Source organism: Arachis stenosperma, chromosome 3 (assembly GCF_014773155.1).
Source record: "Arachis stenosperma cultivar V10309 chromosome 3, arast.V10309.gnm1.PFL2, whole genome shotgun sequence".
NCBI lineage: Eukaryota > Viridiplantae > Streptophyta > Magnoliopsida > Fabales > Fabaceae > Arachis > Arachis stenosperma.
The window spans coordinates 42,907,263-42,930,444 of record NC_080379.1 but is presented as its reverse complement, the minus strand read 5'-3'; the positions used below and the strand labels follow the sequence as shown (position 1 = coordinate 42,930,444).

At 37.1% G+C, this 23,182-nt stretch overlaps 2 protein-coding genes across 2 annotated transcripts; both read left to right on the top strand.

Moving 5' to 3' along the window:
* Nucleotides 1-205: 205 nt before the first annotated feature.
* Nucleotides 206-1,141, top strand: LOC130969635 (pectinesterase inhibitor 7-like). The gene has a single exon (XM_057895460.1). It carries the CDS (start codon nucleotides 253-255, stop codon nucleotides 895-897), a length of 645 nt encoding a protein of 214 aa, XP_057751443.1. The 5' UTR covers nucleotides 206-252; the 3' UTR covers nucleotides 898-1,141.
* A 17,447-nt stretch (nucleotides 1,142-18,588) lies between these two features.
* LOC130965994 (uncharacterized) lies at nucleotides 18,589-19,110 on the top strand. The gene has a single exon (XM_057890740.1). The coding sequence runs from the start codon at nucleotides 18,589-18,591 to the stop codon at nucleotides 19,108-19,110; it is 522 nt and encodes a 173-aa protein (XP_057746723.1).
* Nucleotides 19,111-23,182: the final 4,072 nt, after the last annotated feature.

The window sequence follows — 23,182 nt, the reverse complement described above, 5'->3', positions numbered from 1 at the left end:
TCGTTAAGCAATTTGCTAAATATAAAATTAAAAAGTCTCTTACAGCTTATAAAAGTATTTTTTATTTAAATAAATAAAAAAGAGAGAGGGTGATGGCATTCTCGTTATTAAAACCAAATAAATTGGGCATGAGGTAATTCCAGCCATAACTAATGCCTACAAAACCCCGCCTCTCACTCGCTCTCCCCACACAAAAACAAACTCTTAACAGAACGAAACAGAAAAAGGAAAAAGAGAAAACACAAACCAACCATGAGAACTCAACGGCCTCACTGTCTCCTCTTCCTCTCCCTTCTCTGCTTGCTAGCCACATTCTCGAACCTCCACCGGACAGTCACCGCCGTTTACGATGCCGAATCTCCCGCAGCTGACGACGGCGATACAACCTTCATCCGAACGAGCTGCAACAACACGCTTTACCCGGACGTCTGCTACTCCTCCCTCTCTCGCTACGCCAATGCGGTCCAGCAGGATCCCGGCCAGCTCGCTCGCGTCGCTATCGCCGTCACACTCTCCAAGGTCCACCGCACTGCCTCCTACGTCTCCAACCTCACTCGCGACGCCGACTACACCGCCGATTCGCGCGCAACCTCCGCGCTTCACGACTGTTTCACTAATCTCGGTGACGCCGTCGACGAAATTCGCGGTTCGCTGAAGCAAATGCGGCAAATTGGAGCCGCTGGAACCGGCGCCGGCTCGTTCCTGTTCCAGATGAGCAACGTACAGACGTGGATGAGCGCCGCACTCACCGACGAAGAGACTTGTACGGACGGATTCCAGGATGTGGCGGAGTGTCCGGTTAAGGCGGACGTGTGCGACCGCGTCACGAAGGTGAAGAAGTTCACGAGCAACGCTTTGGCTCTCGTCAATACCTACGCAAACAAGGGAGGACCGTGATTTCCGGACTACGATTTCAACCGTTTTGATTACTTTGAAAAAAAAGGATAGGTTTTACTGTGTGAGTCAAAATGTGTAGTGTGTGAAAAAAAAAAAAAAGCAAAAGGAAAATATGTGAATCCTTCTCTATGTAAATTCCGGTCTTCCTGTAATTTTGATCTTTTAGTATGGGTGGCTTTTACTTTTTAGTATTTTGTGGTAACTAAAGGTTTAAGAGTAATTAAAGTGACGTTTTTACTTTTTATTACTACTTTTTCTGTTACACTGAGTTTACTAATTTTTTTTAATTTATATTAGTTAAGGAATCTCAAAATTGAGAAGTATTATAACTTATATAAGAAATGAAAAAGAAAATTGGGGTGAGATAATAACACCAACCAGCGTACGAATAATGATGATGATGAGTTGAGATGACTAATTGAGTGTGAAATTGTGAATGGTCTAGCTTTACAGGTTCAAAATGTTTTCATCGCATGTGAAAAGGAAGTGATGTGGATCCGATGATATTCAGGCCTATGATTGATTACATTTTTATTCCAATTCGCCATCATAAATAAAAATGAACTTTAACACGCAAATTGTATGTTGAATGAATTTTGCTTGCAAGTTATATATTAACGCATTCAGATGAGGCCTTAGCTTGCAACCACACAATGCCTTTATGGTAATTATCATAGTATTTAATTTCAGGGAGATTTCCTTCAATCTTGCAATGGAATGAGACATGATAGAATGCGCAAATAACCCTGATCTGGAGGGTCCACAACAATCTTCATCAGCCAGATTCCACTAACTTTTTATTTATAGAACTACTGCAGGCCATGAAATGATTAATCTTCTTGATTATGTTCCCATGCACGAGCATTTCACTTTTCTCCTTCAATTATGGTGTTTACACACTTACAATCTATGCTTCTTGGTTCTTTTTCATCCCTCTTTTACTTTCCTAACTAAAATTAAAAATGCAATGCATGTTGATATGAATGAGACAGGCTACCTCTTTAAACAATTTTTTTATTTTATGAGAAAGTGTAGCAGTCTAATCAATCTATAAAGAGAGAGTCTAATTTAATCTATTATATAATACTCATTTTATAATTAAAATATACTATATATTACTCTCTTGTTATAATTCAAATTAATTAATTTTTCTAAAATTAAAAAGTTTTTATCTTTTATCCTTTCACTCATTCTATCTCTCTTATATATCATTATTAATGATTAATTACAAATTTTACAATTAAAATGTGTAACATAATATTCTTTAATTATAATTAAAATTAAAATTAAAATATAGCTATATTATTATATTATTAATTTAACAATCAAAATGTATTATATGACACTCTCTCATTAAAATTGAGATGAAATATTTTTCTTCAAAATTAATAAATTTTATTCCTCCATCCTCTTATCTAGACTAAACCACCAAGAGTAACCATAAAAGATTGATTCGCTAACCGTAACTATAGAAGATCGTAATTCATGAAATACCTACAAAAATTTAATCCTGTGTATAAAAATAACCAAACATAAGATAGCCTTTTATGTGGGCAGTTTTCTTTTATGATGGCACGTGTTGCTAAGTCCACGTATATTTAATACCATTTAGGGATAATACGAACCTTAATTCCTTGTTCTTCGTTGGAATCCAATCTTCGTAGAGTGAAACTATATCCGAGCACAACCATCTGTCGTTCCAAGCTACTCCACAGTAATATAGTTGAAAGAATTTGAGAAATGTCAAGGAGAGAAGTAACAAAAATGAATTCTCTCATTTTTTTAAATTAAGAGAATAAAGTATGATTTCTAATATTTCAATGATTTCTCTTTCATGTTTTCTCTTAATCTCACTTATAAAATTAATGGTGAGAGATCACATTTTTCTTAAATGAGAACAAAATTGAGAGGATCTAATATAAGCGAAGGTAACAACTTTTCAGGAGCTACTCCACCGTTCTTTCATCCTTAATACTCTCAAATTTTTTTCGTTGATATATCTCTAGAGTGATATTTATTGTAGCCATCTCTGTAAAATAATAAAAAATTTTACCATTAGTGACAATCTCACCAACTCCAAATTACCCCAAACTCTAACCATCTATCGCCTAACTTCACCATTACTTTGATTTCAAGAACAACAATTACACTATAAAAATTATACAACTTAAATAAAGGGACGAAGATATAATGTACGTTATTGCAAAACCAAACCTTATCTTAAATAAATACAATTGACCTAATTTTTGCACATTAAACAAAAAATTCTTATAATTTAAAGGTTTTAGTCATTGAATCACTTTATTTATAAAAGTATTATCTCTTCAAAGCCTTCAAATGTGACAGAAATTGCATTTAAATACATTCTTTTAGGAAAGCAATCGCATTTAAACACATTCTTTTGGGAAAGCAACAACCTCCCTCTCCAATGTTATCGCAAGAATAGAATAAGAGAACAATGGGTTACGTTAGAGAAGAAGATCAAAAATTACTCTATTAGAAAATGATTAAGTTTCACACTCAAAAAGGAGTAACACTTCCTATTTTTTCTTTATTTTCACTTTGAAGGAGTAAGTCATTTTCTTTTAATTAACTAAATAAATACAATTTTTACAAAAAAATTAATCCACTTAAGAAAATATTTTTGCCACGTTGGAATGGCTATAGACACGTTACATAGCCTAACAGAACTCTTCCAACGTTTGGTCACATTTAACAAACGAAACTCATTAATTGTGGGCATATGACTTATTACGATTTTCTATGGTTATTTTTATGAGCAAATCAATCTTTTACGGGTATTTTTGGTGGTTTAGTCTAATATCTCTTTTCCTTCTCTATTTTTCTTTATCTTTCCCATTCTATATAACTTATAATTTATATTTTATATTACTAATTTGATAAATCAAAATATGTCATGAGATATTATTTTACTATAATTAAAATATAATATTTTTTTCCAAAATTAATAAAATTCTTCTCTTTTATCTTTCTCTCTCTTTTCTCTCTTATTCTTTATCGCTTTATCTTTATGTTCTACAAAAAAAAATTAATAAAATAATATAATTTAAATAAATTAATAAAATTACAAAAAAATATATTAAATTTATCATTAAATATAATTAAAAAATAATTTTATAATATTATTCATATAAAATATATTATTATTATATGCATATTTTTTATTTAATTTTAAATATTTGCAGCTTATTTTTCTAATGTATATTTTCACTTCTCTTTTTTCAGATATTTATTATATATAATTTGAAGAGAACATTAATGTTGTAATTAATGATTTGAATCAAGATCTAATTATTTCAAAAAGAAGTGATTTTGAGTTAATTTTATAACTATCAATATAATTTTTTTATACTAATATCTAATTATATTTTTATATATATAGAGGCAAAAAAATATTATTTTTAAATAATAAGCATAAAAATTGATTATTTTATTTGTGTAACAGATTTAACATACACCTAATCAAATATAAAAATATACACATTAAATTCTTTCTATTTTTAGATAATGAATGTTAAAATTAGTTATTAATAAAAAATTAAATTCTTTCACATGAAAATAATAACTAAAAATCTTATTATTTAATTTTTTTATTTACAGAAACACTGGACTTTTTAGTTGATGAAGACTTTTGTCTCCTGTAACATTTTTATAAAAATAATTTAATTTTATAAATTTTTTCTACTATAATATCAAGACAAAGCCAATGCAATTTCAAAAGATTTATATTTCTATGACAAAAGCAATAGTTGCTTCTAATATTAACCCGTTGCCCATAATCGGTAATAATAAGGGTGCAAACACAAAATAGATTTTGGGGGCAAAAGTAGTTAATCGATAATAATAATAAGGGTGCAAACACAAATTAGATTTTGGGGGCAAAAGTAGTTAGGGACAACTGCAGATCAGATCGGATATGCCCAAATTCTTAATCCAATTCGCACTAAAATAATCGGATCGGATCGGATCCAATATCCACCATTTTTAAGCTCCGATCCGATATATTGGATATCGCAAAAATACAAAAATATTTTTAAAAACTTAGTTTTATTAAAAAGTATCAATAAAATCTATTTTTTATACTCTTTTAAATATGTTTACTCTAAAAATAATATCAAACATACTTTTCTTAAATAATAAAAATAAAATAATACAACATATATGATAATTATTAGTTGAAATGAAGCATAAAAAAATATTTATTTATTTATTAATTTTTGTGGATCCGCATATATACGAATACATATATAAAATTCGCAATTCAATTCTATTAGTGTGTGGATAGGATCTCCTCCGATATCATTGCAAATCGGATCTGTATCCGTAATTTTCAAATTGAATTCAGATAAACAATACCGATATACAGATTAGATCTGATTCATAAACACCGTTTGGCAGTGTGAACTTGAAATACCAGTTCATCTACATCTACACAGAACACATGTTGCCTAATCTGGCTATTCCGGACAAAAAAGAACATAACCGACCAAGTAATTAAGGTCGTCACGGACCTTACGGGATAACGGCCAAATACCACAATGGATAGGCCACCATATTCCATATCCGCCGGATCCCGACAAATAATGCGTCATGATGAGCACTTAATGGCAGAAAAACGGAAGCCCCAAAGGGTAAAGACTAAAAGAGAGAGCCAACCACTAGGTAAAGACACGAAAAACTCACTTTACAAGCTCACGTTCTACTGATTTTAACATCAGAGTATCTTGTAGGTTGCCTACCCGGCCTGATTCTGCACTTAACGAAGTTGGAATCTCCTGTCTCTACTGCTTTAGGTCATGACCTGGCTCCGAGCACGAACATTTGGCGCCGTTTGTAGGGATCCCGCTCTATAAGAATCATGGCCGAACAACGAATTCAATCTACTGTTAATTTGGAAACTCTGTAGAAGAGCCAACAACTAGAAGATGGACACAAGACAGACGTCACACCGAGTCGAGAGAAAGGCCCTCCTGGCTACAAAAATCGTGAACCCATTAAGCGAGAAACTCGTCATTTTGCTGGCATTGGAGATGACTATCACCATGCCATACAAAAATGTAGCATAGGGTACAATAGTTGGAACGATACCAGCTGGAACTTTAACAGCAATTGGCTGAACGGTCGTTATTAAGGCAGTCCTGTTCTCAAAGTCGCCCAGCTAAGGAATGGGAGGAACCTCATGCTGGAAACCATGAACACAGGAGGGAGCATCAACAAGTTTCACCTTCTGCTCCATGTCGTAAAGACGAGAGAAAGTCACCCCGACGACACGGTGATTCTCGGGCAAGGGAGGAGTCCCGATCCACCCAATCTAAAAGAAGGAGAACTTCGCAAAGGAGTCCAACTCCTAAAAGGTATAAGAAATTCCGAAAACACGTTATCATGGGTTAGACCCCGTTTTCCTCCCACGTACTCCAAGTTTGATTGCCAAATCATTTCGACAAGCCAACGGACTTGAAGTATGATAGAAAGATGAATTTTCAAGAGCATATTGATGTCTTCGAGGCTAGGATGAATTTGGAAGGGGTTGAAGACGCAATTCAGTGTAAGGCTCTCTCGATAACATTGTCAGGACCTGCCATGGTATAGTTTAGCACCCTTCCCACGGGGTCAATATCCTCTTTTGTTGATATCAAGTTCAAGTTTTAGCTCACTTTACTACCAGGAGAACTCAAGCAAAACACCCCATTTCTTCGTTGGGAGTAGAACAAAGGATGGGTGAAAGCATTCGAGACTACTTGGATTAGTTCAACAAAGGAATTTTAGAGGAAAACACGCGAACCCCTGAGGTTGTGTGCTTGTGCCTAATTGCTAGATTATTGGAAGCAGATTTTCGTAGACACCTAACCTCCAAGAATGTGAAATTCATGGAGGAAATCCATCAAATCGCTTTCGAGTACATGCGAGACGAGGATGAGTCAAAGGTAGTTTCTACCAAAAGAAAGAACCTAACACCGTCTCCTTAGATGGGAGGTAGCTCGGGGCAAACTTCAAAACCTTCAGTTCTTCGAGTCGGGAAGTTCACTTCCTACACTCCATTAGTGGCCTCACTTTCTGAGGTTTATCAGCAAGTTTCTCATCGAGGTATTTTACCGAAAGCAAGGCATATCTAACCGAGAGCCTCGTTAAATAATCCCAATACTGCGACTACCATAAGTCCCATAGTCACAAGACTAAAGATTGTATTAATTTGACAGATGCCTTGGAGCAGACAATCCAAGATAGAAAGCTTCCTGAATTCGTCCAGCACATACGACAGCCAAGACGGTGTAATGAGGATGAAGATCAAGAAACCAAAAATTCAAGGAGCTCTAGACCTCCAGAGAGCATGGAGGACACAGCTCAGGTCATAGTCAACGTGGTGGTTGGAAGGAATAGGTTGCCAAGGTCCAACAACGCTGTAAGAAGAGACGTTAAAGCCGCAACCTCGGAAGTTATCAAAGTAACAAGTGTTCCACCAGTCTAGTTCACATCGGAAAACTTCCAGGTCGCCACATCGGATGAGGACGAGCCCCTCGTTATCACAGCCAGGTTGGGTAATGGCATTGTAAATATGATCCTTGTTGATATCGGTACAGACTCAAACCTTCTTTTTAGGAATGTATTTGATGCCCTAGGGTTAAAGGATCAGCACCTAAAACCCCATCTCCTAGGGATTATTGGCCTGGGAGATCATTACATCACACCAGATAGAGCCATGGATCTCCTTTTTACTTTAGAGGAAGGGACGAACATAAGGGCAGTACAAGCCGAGTTTGTTGTCCTCCAAGATTCTACAACATACAATGTCATTTTGGGGAGGAATACCCGCAACGATTTGTATGCGTTCATCTCAACCAAGTTATTGATCATGAAGTTCCTAACCGAAAAAAATCGTGTTGCAACGATTCGAGGAGATCGGGTGTTCGCAGTCAAGTGTAACAAAGCCAGTCTCACACTCCGAGATAAAGCTAAAGAGTCTATTGGAGTCTTCCTTGTTGACCTGGATACCTGTATTCAAGAGAACCTGAGGCCAGAGCCCAACAGAGAGCTTAGAAATTTTCAAATTAAGGACAAGCCAGAAAAATATACTATGATTACTAAAGAGCTACCTTACCCCCTGAAATCGGAACTCTAGAGTTTCTTGAGAGGTAATGTAGACTTATTTGCTTGGGAACCTACTGATATGCCCCAAATAGACTCTGCATTCATGTCCCATTGACGAATGGATTTTTGACGGTTTAGAATTTCACAAATGAATTCTCGTTGCAAGTATAGTTTCTAAACCAACAATAATCCTTTCATACAAAAGATCGTTTGTCACAAGTAACAAACCCCTAAAATTAATAACCGAAGTATTCAAACCTCGGGTCGTTCTCCCTAGGAATTACAATAAAGTGTCTTGTTATTGGTTTGAGTTGTTTTGGGGTTTTGATAAGAGGCATGAAAGTAAATGGCAATGAAAATAAACTAACAACTATAAAAGGCTCTTGGCAAGGTATGAAAATTAGAAGTTCTATCCTAGTTATCCTCCTCAATTGTGATGAGAATTGTTCATTGCTACCACTTAGTTAACCCTTACTAAAGAAAGGAAAGTCAAGTGGATGAATTGACTTGAGCCACAAGTCCTAGCCAACTCCCAAGGAAAGACTAGCTTTAGTGCACTCCAAACCAATTAGCAATCTTTCCAATTACCAATCAACAAAGGGATTAGATAACTCAAGTGTCACTAATTACTCTACCTAGGCCAAGAGGAACAAAATCTATACTATATCTAGAAGAGGCATTTCAACAAACACATAAAAGGCAACAAAAGTAAACAACATAAATTGCAAGAATTAAAGAGAGATCTAACTACAAAGGTAAGAGATCAATAATAGAAAAGCAAAGAAGAACAATTATTATGAATTACCTCTTATTGAATTGAAAGAAAATGGAAGGAACAATACTAGATCTACAACAAAATGTAAGAACAACATAAAGGAAATTACAACAAAAGAGTAGAAGAAGATGAATCTAACAACAAGAAATTGAGATGTAGAAGTAGAAGAAAGCAAAGATTAAAACCTAGATCTAAGAACTAAACCTAATCCTAATCCTAATCCTAGAGAGAAGTGAGAGCTTCTCTCTCTAGAAACTAACTCTAACTACTAAACTAAACTAATGGTTAAAAGTTCTAAAGTGTGAAAAGTATCAAAAAGTATGTTGATTCCCCTTCAATCCTTGGCTTAAAAAACACCAGAAATGAGTTGGATTGGGCCCACAAGGCTTCTAAAATCGCTAGCCACATGTTGCTTTAAGTGAACTAGGTGGCAGCAACGGCGCGTGCGCGTACTTTGCGCGTGCGCGCCACCATACGTGAAGCAAATATGGCAAATCTTATATCGTTTCGAAGCCCCAGATGTTAGCTTTCTAACCCAACTGGAATCGCATCATTTGGACCTCTGTAGCTCAAGTTATGGTCGTTTAAGTGCGAAGAGGTCGGCTTGACAGCTTTCCGGTTCTTTCATTTCTTCATGAGTTCTCCAACTTTTCATGCTTCTTTCTTCATTCCCTTGATCCAATATTTGCCTTCTAAATCTGAAATCACTTAGCAAACATATCAAGGCATCTAATGGAATCAAGAAGAATTAAATTTATCTATTTTAAGACCGAAAAATCATGTTTTCACTCTTAAGCACAATTAAAGGAGAATATACAAAACCATGCTATTTCATTGAATAAATGTGAGTAAAAGGTTATAGAATCCCCTAAAATCAATACAAGACAAACCGTCAAATTGGGGTTTGTCAACCTCCCCACACTTAAACCAAGCATGTCCTCATGCTTAAGCCAAGAGAAAGCAAAGGGCATCAACATTTATTCAATGAAAACTAACTAAATGCAATCTACCTATATGCAACTATCTACATGAATGCAATTGCTTGGTCAAAATAAATCAATTCCCAAGAAGCATATATGCACAAGGGCTAAGGACTAGCAAGTCTAATCCACAATCGACTTGAGTTATTAAATATTTTTACAAACTTGCATGAAAAGTGATGATTGTAGGTGGAAGCATGTAATTGAGCATCGAACCCTCACCGGTAGTGCTTGCACTCTATTCGCTCTAGTGTTTAGGGTTGATTCTCTCAATTCTCTCCTAATCATACTTTCTAAGATTTGTTTTTCTTCTAACAATCGACATATATTTCATGCATGCATACATTTATCATGAGGTCTTTTCATAGGTTGTAATGGGGTTAGGGTCAAGGTAGGGTGCATATTTGGTCAAGTGAGCTTGAAATTTGAATCTTTGATAAGCTTAAACTTCCCACCTAACCTATGACATCCTATACAATTAAGTTCTAATATAACTACCCATTCCTCACTTTTTCACATACTCATGCATTTCCTTTTCATTTCACAACACTTATGCATCGATCTTTATTGAGCTTCACGTTGCTTTGGGGCATTTTGTCCCCTTTTTATTTCTTTCTTTTTCTTCTTTTTCTTTCTTTTTTATATTTTTTTTTTCTTTTCCTTTTCCATATTATTTTTCTTTTCTTTTTCTTTTGTTTTTCTCATTTTTTTTCTTTCTATATACAAGAGCATCAATGCATAAGGTTTTACATTTGATCAATACATGAGCATATACCCGATTCCCAATATTTCCAATAATAATACAAAACTACCCTTTTATTCCCCCAATGTCCCAAGGTTCCCACACTTGAATGGTGCTCACACACACTAGCCTAAGCTAATCAAAGATCCACATAAGGACATTTATTGTTTTTCGCTTTAAGGCTCGTAATGTGCTATAATAAGAACAAGTGGATTAATCGTAGGCTCAAATTGGCTAACAAAGAAAGATAAAAGGTAAGGCTATTTGGGTAAGTAAGCTCAATGAAATGATGGCCTCAATCATATAAATGCATGAATACACAAAATAATGGACATAAAGAATCAAACAAATCAAAGATTACAATCATAGAAAGAGAATAATGCACACAAGAAGGAAAATAAGTGGTTATAAGATGTAACCACACCATTAAGCTCAAATCTCACTTGCTTGTGTTCTTAGCTCAAAAATCATGTTCCAAAATATATATATATATATTTCAGGCAAGTTCTATGAAAAGTTTTTACTCAAATCAATTAAGGTGCCCTATAGATAGAAATCTTGAAAAATTCATTATTTTGACTAAGCTTATTGTGTATACATATGCAAAAATAAGAAAATGCAAGTAAAAATCCTAAAATCCTAGAATAAAATGCAAAAGTGTTGGGATTAGAAATTTGTCACCCAAAATCGCCAATCGGTCGGACGACCTCCCCACACTTAAAAGTTTGCACCGTCCTCGGTGCATACAAAGAAGAGCAGGGTGGACGGGTTGTTGCAATTGATGAGCTTCTGCATAAGGTTGTGCGGAGGACTTGTTTGTTGCCCCATTTAAAAGCTTTTCCTTTCTCCCTCCTTGGTGGCCAACCAAAAAGGAAAGAAAAAAGAAAGAAAGTTAAGCCTATAACAAAGATATCGAAGCGAATGGAACATAGGCGGGGGCTAACGCCAAAGAAGAGTAAGGTTCTCACTACATGTTAGCTACGCATGTAAGTGAGAAAACAATATAAGCTAATGGCATATTAACTAATACTTGATGCAAGAGCAAAATCGAAGCATGAAGAGCATATGGCACATCAAGTTCACATAAGAAGAAGTGGGTCATGAAAGACAATATGATGTCATATCAATGCTCAAAGACATAAGAGTCATACAAGATGAAGCATTGATTTAAAAGTTTCATCACCCAACAATATCAAACAAGTCAAGAAGCACCAAAATAATGCAAGAATTTCTCAACAATTGAGTGTAAGAATCCAACACCATTATTGAAATGGCACTTAGAAAAAAATTGAAAACATGCTATAAAAACAAAATGAAAATGGAAAGAGTAGAAGTATGCGAATGCAGTGGACAAAAGAAAATGGAAGATGAGAAAAAAAACTCTTTTTTTTTTTTACCGACGCGTGCGCGTCATGCACGTTTACGCGTCGATGGGTATATTGGTCGAAGGACGCATACGCGCCAGGTGCGCGCACGCGTGCGTCGAGTTAGGCCGGAGGCATAGTGTCGGCCTAAGTCTGGCACAACTCTCGGGCAAAAGTACCGGGGGTACAGATTGTGCAATCGACGCGCACGCGCACAGTGTGCGTGCGCGCGCATTACGAATTTAAGATCATTTGCGCGTACGCGCCAGGTGCGCGCACGCGTGCATAGATTTGTGCCTTAGGCCCAATGTTCGCACAGTGCAGGCCTAACTCTCGGGTTTTTTGCTGGAGGTGAAATTTTGCATCCACGCGTACGCGTACAGTGCGCGTCCGCGTGGATGGTCGAAAAATGCTCAGGTGCGCGTACGCGTCATGTGCGCGAACGCGTGGATGGTGTTCTTTTTCAAAAATTTTTGCTATGTTTTTGCACCAATCCAAGCATTCCAAACCTCCAAGCTATTACCAAAACACCCTAGAACCTTATTCAACATACTATACTACTAACTAAACTCAATAAAACAATAAAACAAGAAATTAAACTAATTCTACCAATAAAAGATAAAAATGAAAATGAGAATCTACCTATAATGGCAACTCAATTCACTTATTAACAAACTAAAAGAGTATGGAAAGAGTTTACCATGGTGGGGTGTCTCCCACCTAGCACTTTTATTTATTGTCCTTAAGTTGGACTTATGGGGAGCTTCTTATCAAGGTGGCTTGTGCTTGTATTCATCTTGGAACTCCCACCAATGCTTGGTTCTCCATTGTGCCCCAAGATTTCTTATGGATTGAGCCAAGTGTTGATGGAGTTCTTCACAAGCTTGGGGCTCCCAAAGTTGATTTTCATTGTGCGATCCGGGATCCCACACTTTGTTTTGACACCCGTCCTTAGATTGATCGTCATTATTCCATCCGGGTGGTGAGTAAGGTGAATTCTCTATAAAGTGCCCAACAATCCTTCTAGACCCATCTATTTGAGCACTATTCCATCCTTTATATCTCATGTTTGATGCATCAACCATAATGAGCCTTGATTTGCAACGCCAACCACGAAACATCTTTCGCTTACGCTTCATCCCACAAAGCATCCTAAGTTGACCATCCGTTTCAAGCAAGCCATACTCAAGTGGGACAATAAAGCTAATAGAAATGAATTTTACCCACTCAAGTGAAGGAGTAGATGACAACCTAGGCAAAGATGCTTCCAACGATCTTGACAAAGCGTATTCCACTCCCATCCTTCTATTTCTAAGAACTTCCACCTCTTCACAAGATCTCTTAATCTCAATCCTTTGTTCATTAATACTATCTAAGCCTTTTTCCTTAATCAAACTATAATTGGGAGGGTGAAAGAAGTTTACCTCCACAACATTTTCATATGCACCGGGAGAAGGTTCTTCAAGTTCAAAGGATTCTCCACCACTAGGACTTGGTGCTTGCTCTTCATTGCCATGGGACTTCAATTCTTGCTCTATCCCATCCAAGTCTTCATATGGAATATGCCTTGGAAGGTGTGCACTTTCCTCCCTAGCATCAATTTCAATCATCTTGGAGGGGTTTTCTTCAACTCTATGTTCCCATGGAGGCTCCACATCTCCTAAGTCTTCTACCACTTCTTCCTTGTCTTCAACAATTAAAGCTTCCTCTAATTGTTCTAATACAAAGCAACTTCCTTCATTTCCCACCGGAGTTTCCAATCTCTCCTTCATGCTATGTTCTTCATTCGATTCTCCACATGTAGCCATGGGAGTTCCTTGAGTGTTCAAGCATTGGGAGGCTAATTGATTTGTTACCGAATCTAAGGCGGCCATAAAATTTTGCACATCCCTTTGCATCTCTTTTTGCCCTTGAACAAGAACACCAAGGGTTTCATCCATTAGAGATTGGGGTGGGTGGAAGGATTCATCATTTTGGGGGAAGGGTTCATAGTAGGAGGGTGGTTCTTCTTGGTAGAGTTGTGGTGGTTCAATGTTTTCCATTCTTTCCACTTGTTGCACAACACACTCCATGGTTGCTTGAAATTGATCCAATGCTTCATTGAGATGATCCCTTGACTTTTGTTCCTCTTGGATTATATGATTAGGATCATGTGGCTCTTGGATCAATAGATATGAGTATTCTTCCATAGGAGGTTGTGGTGGAAAGTAGTATTCATCTTGTGGTTGAAAATTTTCATATATTGGAGGTGGTTCATCTTGGTAATAATATGGAGGGGGTGGCTCTTGAAAATGTTGATGTTGCGGTGGTGGTAGCTCTATGTGTGGTTCATATGGCTCATATGGTTGTTGGTAGGATGGATATGGATTAGGGTCATATGAAGGTGGTTGGTAAGAAGGGGCTTGTGAGTATGGTTGAGAATGATGTTGAGGGTATGGATCATAGGCATATGGTGGTGGTTCTTGAAAGTCACAAGGTGATTCACCATAGCCATTGGATTGATATGCATCATAGAATGGCTCTTCTTCAGAGTGCATTGGTGGAGGTTGTTGCCATGAGGATTGATCATATGCATATGGTTCCTCCCACCTTTGATTATCCCATTCTTGATGCACATCTTCATTATAGTCCTCATTTCCTACAACATGTTGATAACCAAACTCATAGCCAAGGTGAGAATTCATGATAGAAAGAGAAAAATGAAAACAAAATCAAATAAGAAGCAAGAAAATTAAATCCTAAAACTAGTAAGAGCTAACAAAAGCAAACATATTCACACTATTCACATATATACAATAACCAATAACATAACACCATTGCAATTCCCCGGCAACGGCGCCATTTTGACGATTGGATTTTTGACGGTTTAGAATTTCACAAATGAATTCTCGTTGCAAGTATAGTTTCTAAACCAACAATAATCCTTTCATACAAAAGATCGTTTGTCACAAGTAACAAACCCCTAAAATTAATAACCGAAGTATTCAAACCTCGGGTCGTTCTCCCTAGGAATTACAATAAAGTGTCTTGTTATTGGTTTGAGTTGTTTTGGGGTTTTGATAAGAGGCATGAAAGTAAATGGCAATGAAAATAAACTAACAACTATAAAAGGCTCTTGGCAAGGTATGAAAATTAGAAGTTCTATCCTAGTTATCCTCCTCAATTGTGATGAGAATTATTCATTGCTACCACTTAGTTAACCCTTACTAAAGAAAGGAAAGTCAAGTGGATGAATTGACTTGAGCCACAAGTCCTAGCCAACTCCCAAGGAAAGACTAGCTTTAGTGCACTCCAAACCAATTAGCAATCTTTCCAATTACCAATCAACAAAGGGATTAGATAACTCAAGTGTCACTAATTACTCTACCTAGGCCAAGAGGAACAAAATCTATACTATATCTAGAAGAGGCATTTCAACAAACACATAAAAGGCAACAAAAGTAAACAACATAAATTGCAAGAATTAAAGAGAGATCTAACTACAAAGGTAAGAGATCAATAATAGAAAAGCAAAGAAGAACAATTATTATGAATTACCTCTTATTGAATTGAAAGAAAATGGAAGGAACAATACTAGATCTACAACAAAATGTAAGAACAACATAAAGGAAATTACAACAAAAGAGTAGAAGAAGATGAATCTAACAACAAGAAATTGAGATGTAGAAGTAGAAGAAAGCAAAGATTAAAACCTAGATCTAAGAACTAAACCTAATCATAATCCTAATCCTAGAGAGAAGTGAGAGCTTCTCTCTCTAGAAACTAACTCTAACTACTAAACTAAACTAATGGTTAAAAGTTCTAAAGTGTGAAAAGTATCAAAAAGTATGTTGATTCCCCTTCAATCCTTGGCTTAAATAGCATCAGAAATGAGTTGGATTGGGCCCACAAGGCTTCTAAAATCGCTGGCCACATGTTGCTTTAAGTGAACTAGGTGGCAGCAACGGCGCGTGCGCGTTCTTTGCGCGTGCGCGCCACCATACGTGAAGCAACTATGGCAAATCTTATATCGTTTCGAAGCCCCGGATGTTAGCTTTCTAACCCAACTGGAACCGCATCATTTGGACCTCTGTAGCTCAAGTTATGGTCGTTTAAGTGCGAAGAGGTCGGCTTGACAGCTTTCCGGTTCTTTCATTTCTTCATGAGTTCTCCAACTTTTCATGCTTCTTTCTTCATTCCCTTGATCCAATATTTGCCTTCTAAATCTGAAATCACTTAGCAAACATATCAAGGCATCTAATGGAATCAAGAAGAATTAAATTTATCTATTTTAAGACCGAAAAAGCATGTTTTCACTCTTAAGCACAATTAAAGGAGAATATACAAAACCATGCTATTTCATTGAATAAATGTGGGTAAAAGGTTATAGAATCCCCTAAAATCAATACAAGACAAACCGTCAAATTGGGGTTTGTCACCCATCAATTGGCTATTGACCCCGCTTTCAAGCCGGTTGCGCAGCGACATCGAAAGATGTCACCCGACCGAGCAGCCGAGGTCAAAAGCCAAGTCCAGGGATTACTGGATGCCGGGTTTATTTGAGAATTTACTTATCCCACTTGGTTGTCGAATGTGGTGATGGTAAAAAAGTCTAATGAAAAGTGGTGAATGTGTGTGAATTGCACCGATTTAAACAAAGCCTGCCTAAAAAACTATTTTTCTTTACTCAATATAGATAATATGATTGACTCCTCCATAGGATATTGGATTCAAAGCTTCTTGGATGCTTATAGTGGTTATAGCCAAATCCTGATGCATAAAGCTGACAAGGAAAGAATAGCTTTCATTACACTAGAAGGAATTTACTGTTATACTGCAATGCCTTTTGGTTTAAAAAATGCAGGAGCAACATACTAAAGGCTAATGGCGAAGGTTTTTAAGCAACAGATCGGGAGGAACATGGAAGTATACATTGATGATATGCTTATCAAAACCAATGAAGATTCTGACCTGATCAAAGATCTCAAGGAAGTGTTTGATTGCCTCCAACTTCACAGGATGAGGTTGAATCCAGCAAAGTGCACTTTCGGATTTTGGAGAGATAAATTCTTAGGGTTCATGGTTACCCAAAAGGGCATAGAGACGAATCCCAAAAAGTTTCAGGCAATCTTAGACATGTCGAGTCCTCGGAATCACAAAGAGGTTCGAAGGTTGATAGGTCGGTTGGCTGCTCTATCAAGGTTTTTGGGAGCTTCTGCCACTAAAGCAAAACTATTTTTTAATTTAATGAGGAAACATGTTGACTTCTCTTGGATGGAGGAATGTGAAGCTGCTTTTCAGCATTTCAAAAACATACTTTCAACTCCTATTTTAGCAAAACCCAAGCATGGCCAGCCTCTGTATCTATATTTGTCTGTGACTGAAGAGACCTTGGCTTCGTCCTTGGTCTTAGAAGATCAAAACAAACATCAATGACCAGTATATTTTGTTAGCAAGGTCCTTCAAAGACCTGAGCTGTGGTACTCAAAAATTAAAAAACTCGCTTTCGCATTACTTATATTGGCACGTCGGTTGCGCTAATATTTTCAAAGTTATCTAATAATTGAGCAAACCGACCAACCGATCAAAAAAGTGTTGCAAAAGCCCGACCTTGCAGGTCAGATGATGAATTGGTCTATTGAGTTGTCCTAATTTAATGTGCCTACGCTCAGCCATTAAGGCTCAAGCTATGGTCGACTTCCTAGTTGAGATGACGCACCCTGATCCCGATATACCAATATGGGAGCTTTATGTAGATGGAGCCTCCAATATCCAGTATGGGAGAGCAGACCTCATCTTAACTAAAGGAGAAGATGTGTTGATTGAAGCTTCCATTAAATTTGACTTTCCTATTTCAAATAATCAAGTTGAGTACGAGGCTTTGCTTACAAGGGTGGCACTAGCTCGGGATGTCGAAGCAATGGACATAGCTGTGCTCAGTGATTCACAGTTGGTGACCTCTCAAGTTAAAGGGGAGTACCAATCAAGGGACCCATTGTTAAAATAGTACTCGAAAAACGTACAACAAGAGGTAAAAACCTTTAATTCTTTTTCAATCAGGCATGTACCAGAGAACAAAATACTCGTGCTGATGTGTTGTTCAAACTTGCAAGCACTAAGCCCGATTTGGGAAATTATAGTCTAATATAGGAGGTGCTTACAGAGTCCACTGTGACAAAATTTGATGTTCTGACCTTGTGCTCATCTACTGTCAACACATAGATGAACCCAATCTGTAAATATTTAGAACACAGAACATTGCTTAATGATCCCAAGGAAGCGAGGGAATTACAACTTAAAGAAGCCAAATACACTATGATAAATGGTCAACTATATAAAAGGGACGTGTCCCAGCCATTATTGAAATGCTTAAATGACCAACAAATGATGTATGTGCTGTAGGAAGTTCATGAAGGATGCTGTGGACATCATTTAGGAAAAAATTGCTGGCATAGAAAGTCATCAGAACTGGATACTATTGGCCGACGCTCATTAAATATGCCATGGAATTCATAAAGAAGTGTGATAAGTGTCAACAACACAACAACCTCCACCAAATGAGGGCTAGACTTGTTGGGACCTTTTCCACAAGGTTCTGGGCAGGTAAAGTACCTTATAGTTGTTATAGACTATTTAACCAAATGGATTGAAGTTGCACCGTTGTCTAGCATCAGTTCTGCCTAATGTCGGAAGTTCGTCTGAAAAGACATCATAGCGAGGTTTGCAATTTTTGAATCCATTGTAATGGATAATGGGACCCAGTTCACAGATACAATATTTCAAAAACTTCTTTCCAGCTTGGGAATCCAGCACATATTTGCCTCGGTGGAACATCCTATGGTGAATGGGCAAGCCGAGACTGCAAACAAGGTAATCTTGAATGGGTTGAAGAAAAGATTGGATGAACATCTCGATTTTTGGGCTGAAGAGGTGTGGTCAGTACTGTGGTCATACCAAACTACAGTGCACTACACCACCAACAAAGCTTTGTTCAAACTTACCTATGGTGAAGAAGACGTAATCCCAGTAGAACTCGGAGAGCCAAGCCCGAGAATGCTTCTTGGAACATCGGCAACCCACCAAAGCTTGGACTTAATTGACGAAGTCAAAAGTATGGCCAACTTAGTAGAACAAGCTCTGAAGCAAAGAGTGACCAAAAGATACAACGCAAAAGTCCGACCCAAAAACTTTCAAGAAGGGGACTTGGTTCTAAGGCAAGCCAATGCCGGAGTACCGGAAACTCGGGGTAAGCTAGCTCCGACCTAGAAAAGAACTTTCAGAGTAAAAGAGGTATTGGGAAAAAGAGCATACAAGCTAGAAACCTTAGACGGCTCGAGGTACCGAAAAGCTGGAATACAATCCATTTGAAGAAGTACTTCTCTTAGGTGATGGTAACACTTTATGAAATAATTTTCTTTCACTTTACAAACTAAAGGATACTCTTTTCCTAGGAAACTAGGTTTTTAATGAATCCCCATTTGTACTATTCAAAACTCCTCTTTTTTCAATTTTCCATATAAATGTTTGAATTAATTGAAGTCTTATTATGAATTCGATGCTATGCGTGGAAAAACGTCATCTTACTCGTTTAAAATCGAAATCAAACTAAAAGTAAGTTTGAAACAAATGATTTAACAAAGAAACGGCTATACGATGAGTAGTACAAAATAAAATGCTAAGCATTTAATGACCCCGACATAACGGGGAGAAATTAACGTTAAATTCCGAAAACAAACGGGAAAGATACTGCAAAAAGTGTCACAAATACCAAGGTATCAATCTTAAAATACTTAGAAAATAAGTAAAAAAAATTGTATATAAATTACAAAATGGAAATAACCTTTCCATCCACAATTTTGAAGGCATCAACTTCAGAGACGTCCAAGTCAGGAGCCTTCAGCTTAATCTGTTCCTTAATATTTGTCTCGACATCAAAAACATCGTCGATAGCCGCTTGCTTGGCCCTCTGGATAGCAAGATCAAGTTCATCGATCTTCTTCAGTAACTCAGAAACTTGCATCGTCTTCAAGGTCGCCTCCCTCGAATTCGAAGCAGCTTGAGCTGACTTCAAAATTTTTACCTCATCTTCCAGGGAAGTCTGCTTGGTCTGAATAGCAATAATCGAGCTATTGAGATCCTTGATTTGGTTGGAGGCCTCAACAATCATCTTGTCCTTGGCAAGAAATTTTAAGCGAAGACTCATGATCTCCACTTCTGCATCTCGGACGTAAGTCGTGGAATGCAGGAGCATCCTTTTGACTCGAGGAAGGGTGTCCTTCAGCAGCATCTTAGCAAGAGCTGCCCGAGTAGTTTCATCCATGAAGTGCTTGTCCACAAACTCGGCAGCCTGGAATCCTTGGTCCAAAACATGCTTAAAGGTTGGAGGGACAAAGATAGTAGCATCATCCTGGTTGACATTTCGAGGCTGCTTTCGAGAAGGAGAGTTGGCAGGGGAATTTTCCTCAACAACAAGCACCTCGGGGTCTTGCCCCTCCCCATTCCCTTCCACCACTCGAGGCTGAGGCTGACGACTTATGGTAGCAGACAACAAACCCCATTGCCACCAAGTGTGATAGGAGGTTGAGATGCCAACCTCCTCTTCATCTCGGCTATAGCGGCAAGTCTTCCAGCCATGTCAACTGTAAGACAAAAACAAAGATAACTCGTGAGATAATGAAATCAGAAATAAATGGAGACGCAAAGAGTTGAATGCTTACTGATGGCATTCCGAGCAGCTTGCTCGTTTATAAGAATGTCCCTCGGAATTAATGGACGTTTACTCTACAGCATCATTAACAAATTGATACTGAGGAGTTTGTCAGGATTCACATGGAAAACTCAGATTTTCGATGAAGAGACATTGTAGTTCCAATAAAAATTAAACTTCTTAGCACCCTCCAAAGTCAGGAAAAAGGGAATGGTGCCTTCCATCCCCCTCAATGTTAAAAAATTTTTTCTTGAACTCATGATAGGATTCTTCAAATAAAGTAAACATTCTTCTATTTGGAAAATCTCGGAAAAAGATAAACCCGCAACCCTGAGACCTAAACAGAACTGTCAAAGTAAAAAAGTAGAAAAAAATCCTAAGTGTGGGTACGATTTCCAGGAATGAGCACAGGAGCACGAAACCTCGGATAAAAATCGCCTAAGTGTTATGATGCAGTTGTGAAGGGGCACACCCCGTGTGAATTAAAATGCTCACTTGAAAATTGGAAAAGGGCAGGTGAACCCCAATCCGGGAGAACAAAGTTTCGTACATCTACAACCAATCCAAAATAGTACTGGTGTGCTCATTTATGTGGCACAAACGGTCCTTAGATCTCAGGACAGAGAAAATGTACAAGTTGCTAATATCAGAATCAAAACTAATTTGAGCTTCCCACAGATTATCAAGCTCATCTTGCGTGATAGTAGAAGAAGTGGTTTGAATCTCCTCGGACACCCAACCGTAGATGTCCACCCCGAGCTCATTATTCATCCTCTGAATAGGGGCAGATCGGGGTCTCGGCAAATTTGCACTGCCACGACCACGAGGCACAATGATCTTTTTCCTAGCCATTACTTACAAGGGCACCACCACTACGTCACTACCACTATCAGAAAGCAAAATCCTAATACTACAAAATTTTGGCTAAAAAAGCAAAAACAAAATCCAAGAAGCACAAGAATAGGGGCAAGCAAAATCATCAAATTATTTGAAAAAACTCAAACAGTGGTGTCCCAACAATATTCAGCCTAATCAAAAGTAAATAAAGAAAAGAAAATACGTGAAAAATTGCAAGAGGCATCAAACAGTATCCACAAAACAGGAAGAATAAACAAAGATTCACAAGCAGAAAGCTCCAAAAAGAAAAAATTACATGCAAGAACAGAGAGATATCAGAATTACTAGCCTTAAAATCGACGACAATGAACTTGACGAAGACAAAGAAGAAACTGCTTGAAAAAGAAGAAGACTTCGTTCGCACGAAGTGGAATAATTTTTGGAGAGACTAGGATAGTGTTGGTAAAAATTGAAAATGAATGATAAAGTGAAAAATAAAGGTTATTTAATTTCAAACTAATGTTACATTTGTTACAGAGAGACAATAGAACTGATGGTTCGTGGAACGAAAGAATTATAACCGTTTTAAAATTAAAGAAAACTGTTCATTTTTTTTTTATTGAACCCTTCGAAATTCATCTAAAAGAGGACCTAACTCATGAATTCGGATGCCCCCGACCTGAAGGCTCAGGTCCAAGAATTCGAGTTGCAAGCACTGTTCCAAACAAAAGAGAACATAACCGACCAAGTGATTAAGGTTATAACCGGAATAATGATCGAATACCACAACAAATATGCTATCATATTTTATAACTGTCGAATTGCGGCAAATAATGATTTTTTTTCTTACATATTGGTATAATTTTGGTGTAATACTTAATCATTGGATTTTATGGTGTTTTTCGAAATTGTGGGAACAGTACAATACGCCCCCCTTGTATTGACAATACGCCCCCCTTGTATTGTATATTTTAATTTAAAATATACAATACAAGGGGGGCGTATTGTCAATACAAGGGGGGCGTATTGTACTGTTCCCACAATTTCGAAAAACACCATAAAATCCAATGATTAAGTATTACACCCAAATTTTTTCAATATATAAAAAAATTAACCGCAAATAATGTGTTGCAATGAGCACTTAATGGCAAAAAAATGACAATTCCAAAGAACAAAGACTAAATAAAAAAAATTTACCAGATAAAGATACAAAAAAATTTACTTTACAAACTCACGCTATATTAATTTTAGTATCGAAATGTCTTGTAAATTGCTTATCCGACCTAGTTTTGCATTTGATGAAATTAAGATCTTCTGTCTCCACTCCTTTAAGTCCTGACCTCGCTCCGAATACCAACACCGGCATTTAAAATTAAAACTGGATCGAATTCCAAAGCATACAAGATTCACATCGCATATTGTACTTGAATCGTGATTGCTGATCCACTATCTAATTAGTTTCAATAAAATTTAAATATCATGGACTCCGACTAGCTCGTGTAAGTGTAACCCTTTTACTTTAGAAAATTGAACAGAAGCGAATAAATTATGCTGTACGGTACCCCACGACAATAATTTTAATGGGATAACATTTATCAATAATACAATTCTGCTTTTATTTTATAATGATAATAATAAATAATAAACAATAATGATGCTGTCTGTTTTCTCTTTCATTACATTTTACCAGTTTAGTTAATTAATTAAATATTAAAGTATTTGAGTGTAGCGGTATACTTGAATTTTAAAACCTTTCAGCTTAGTTGAGTGGCACGTTCTTCGGATGCACTTTTG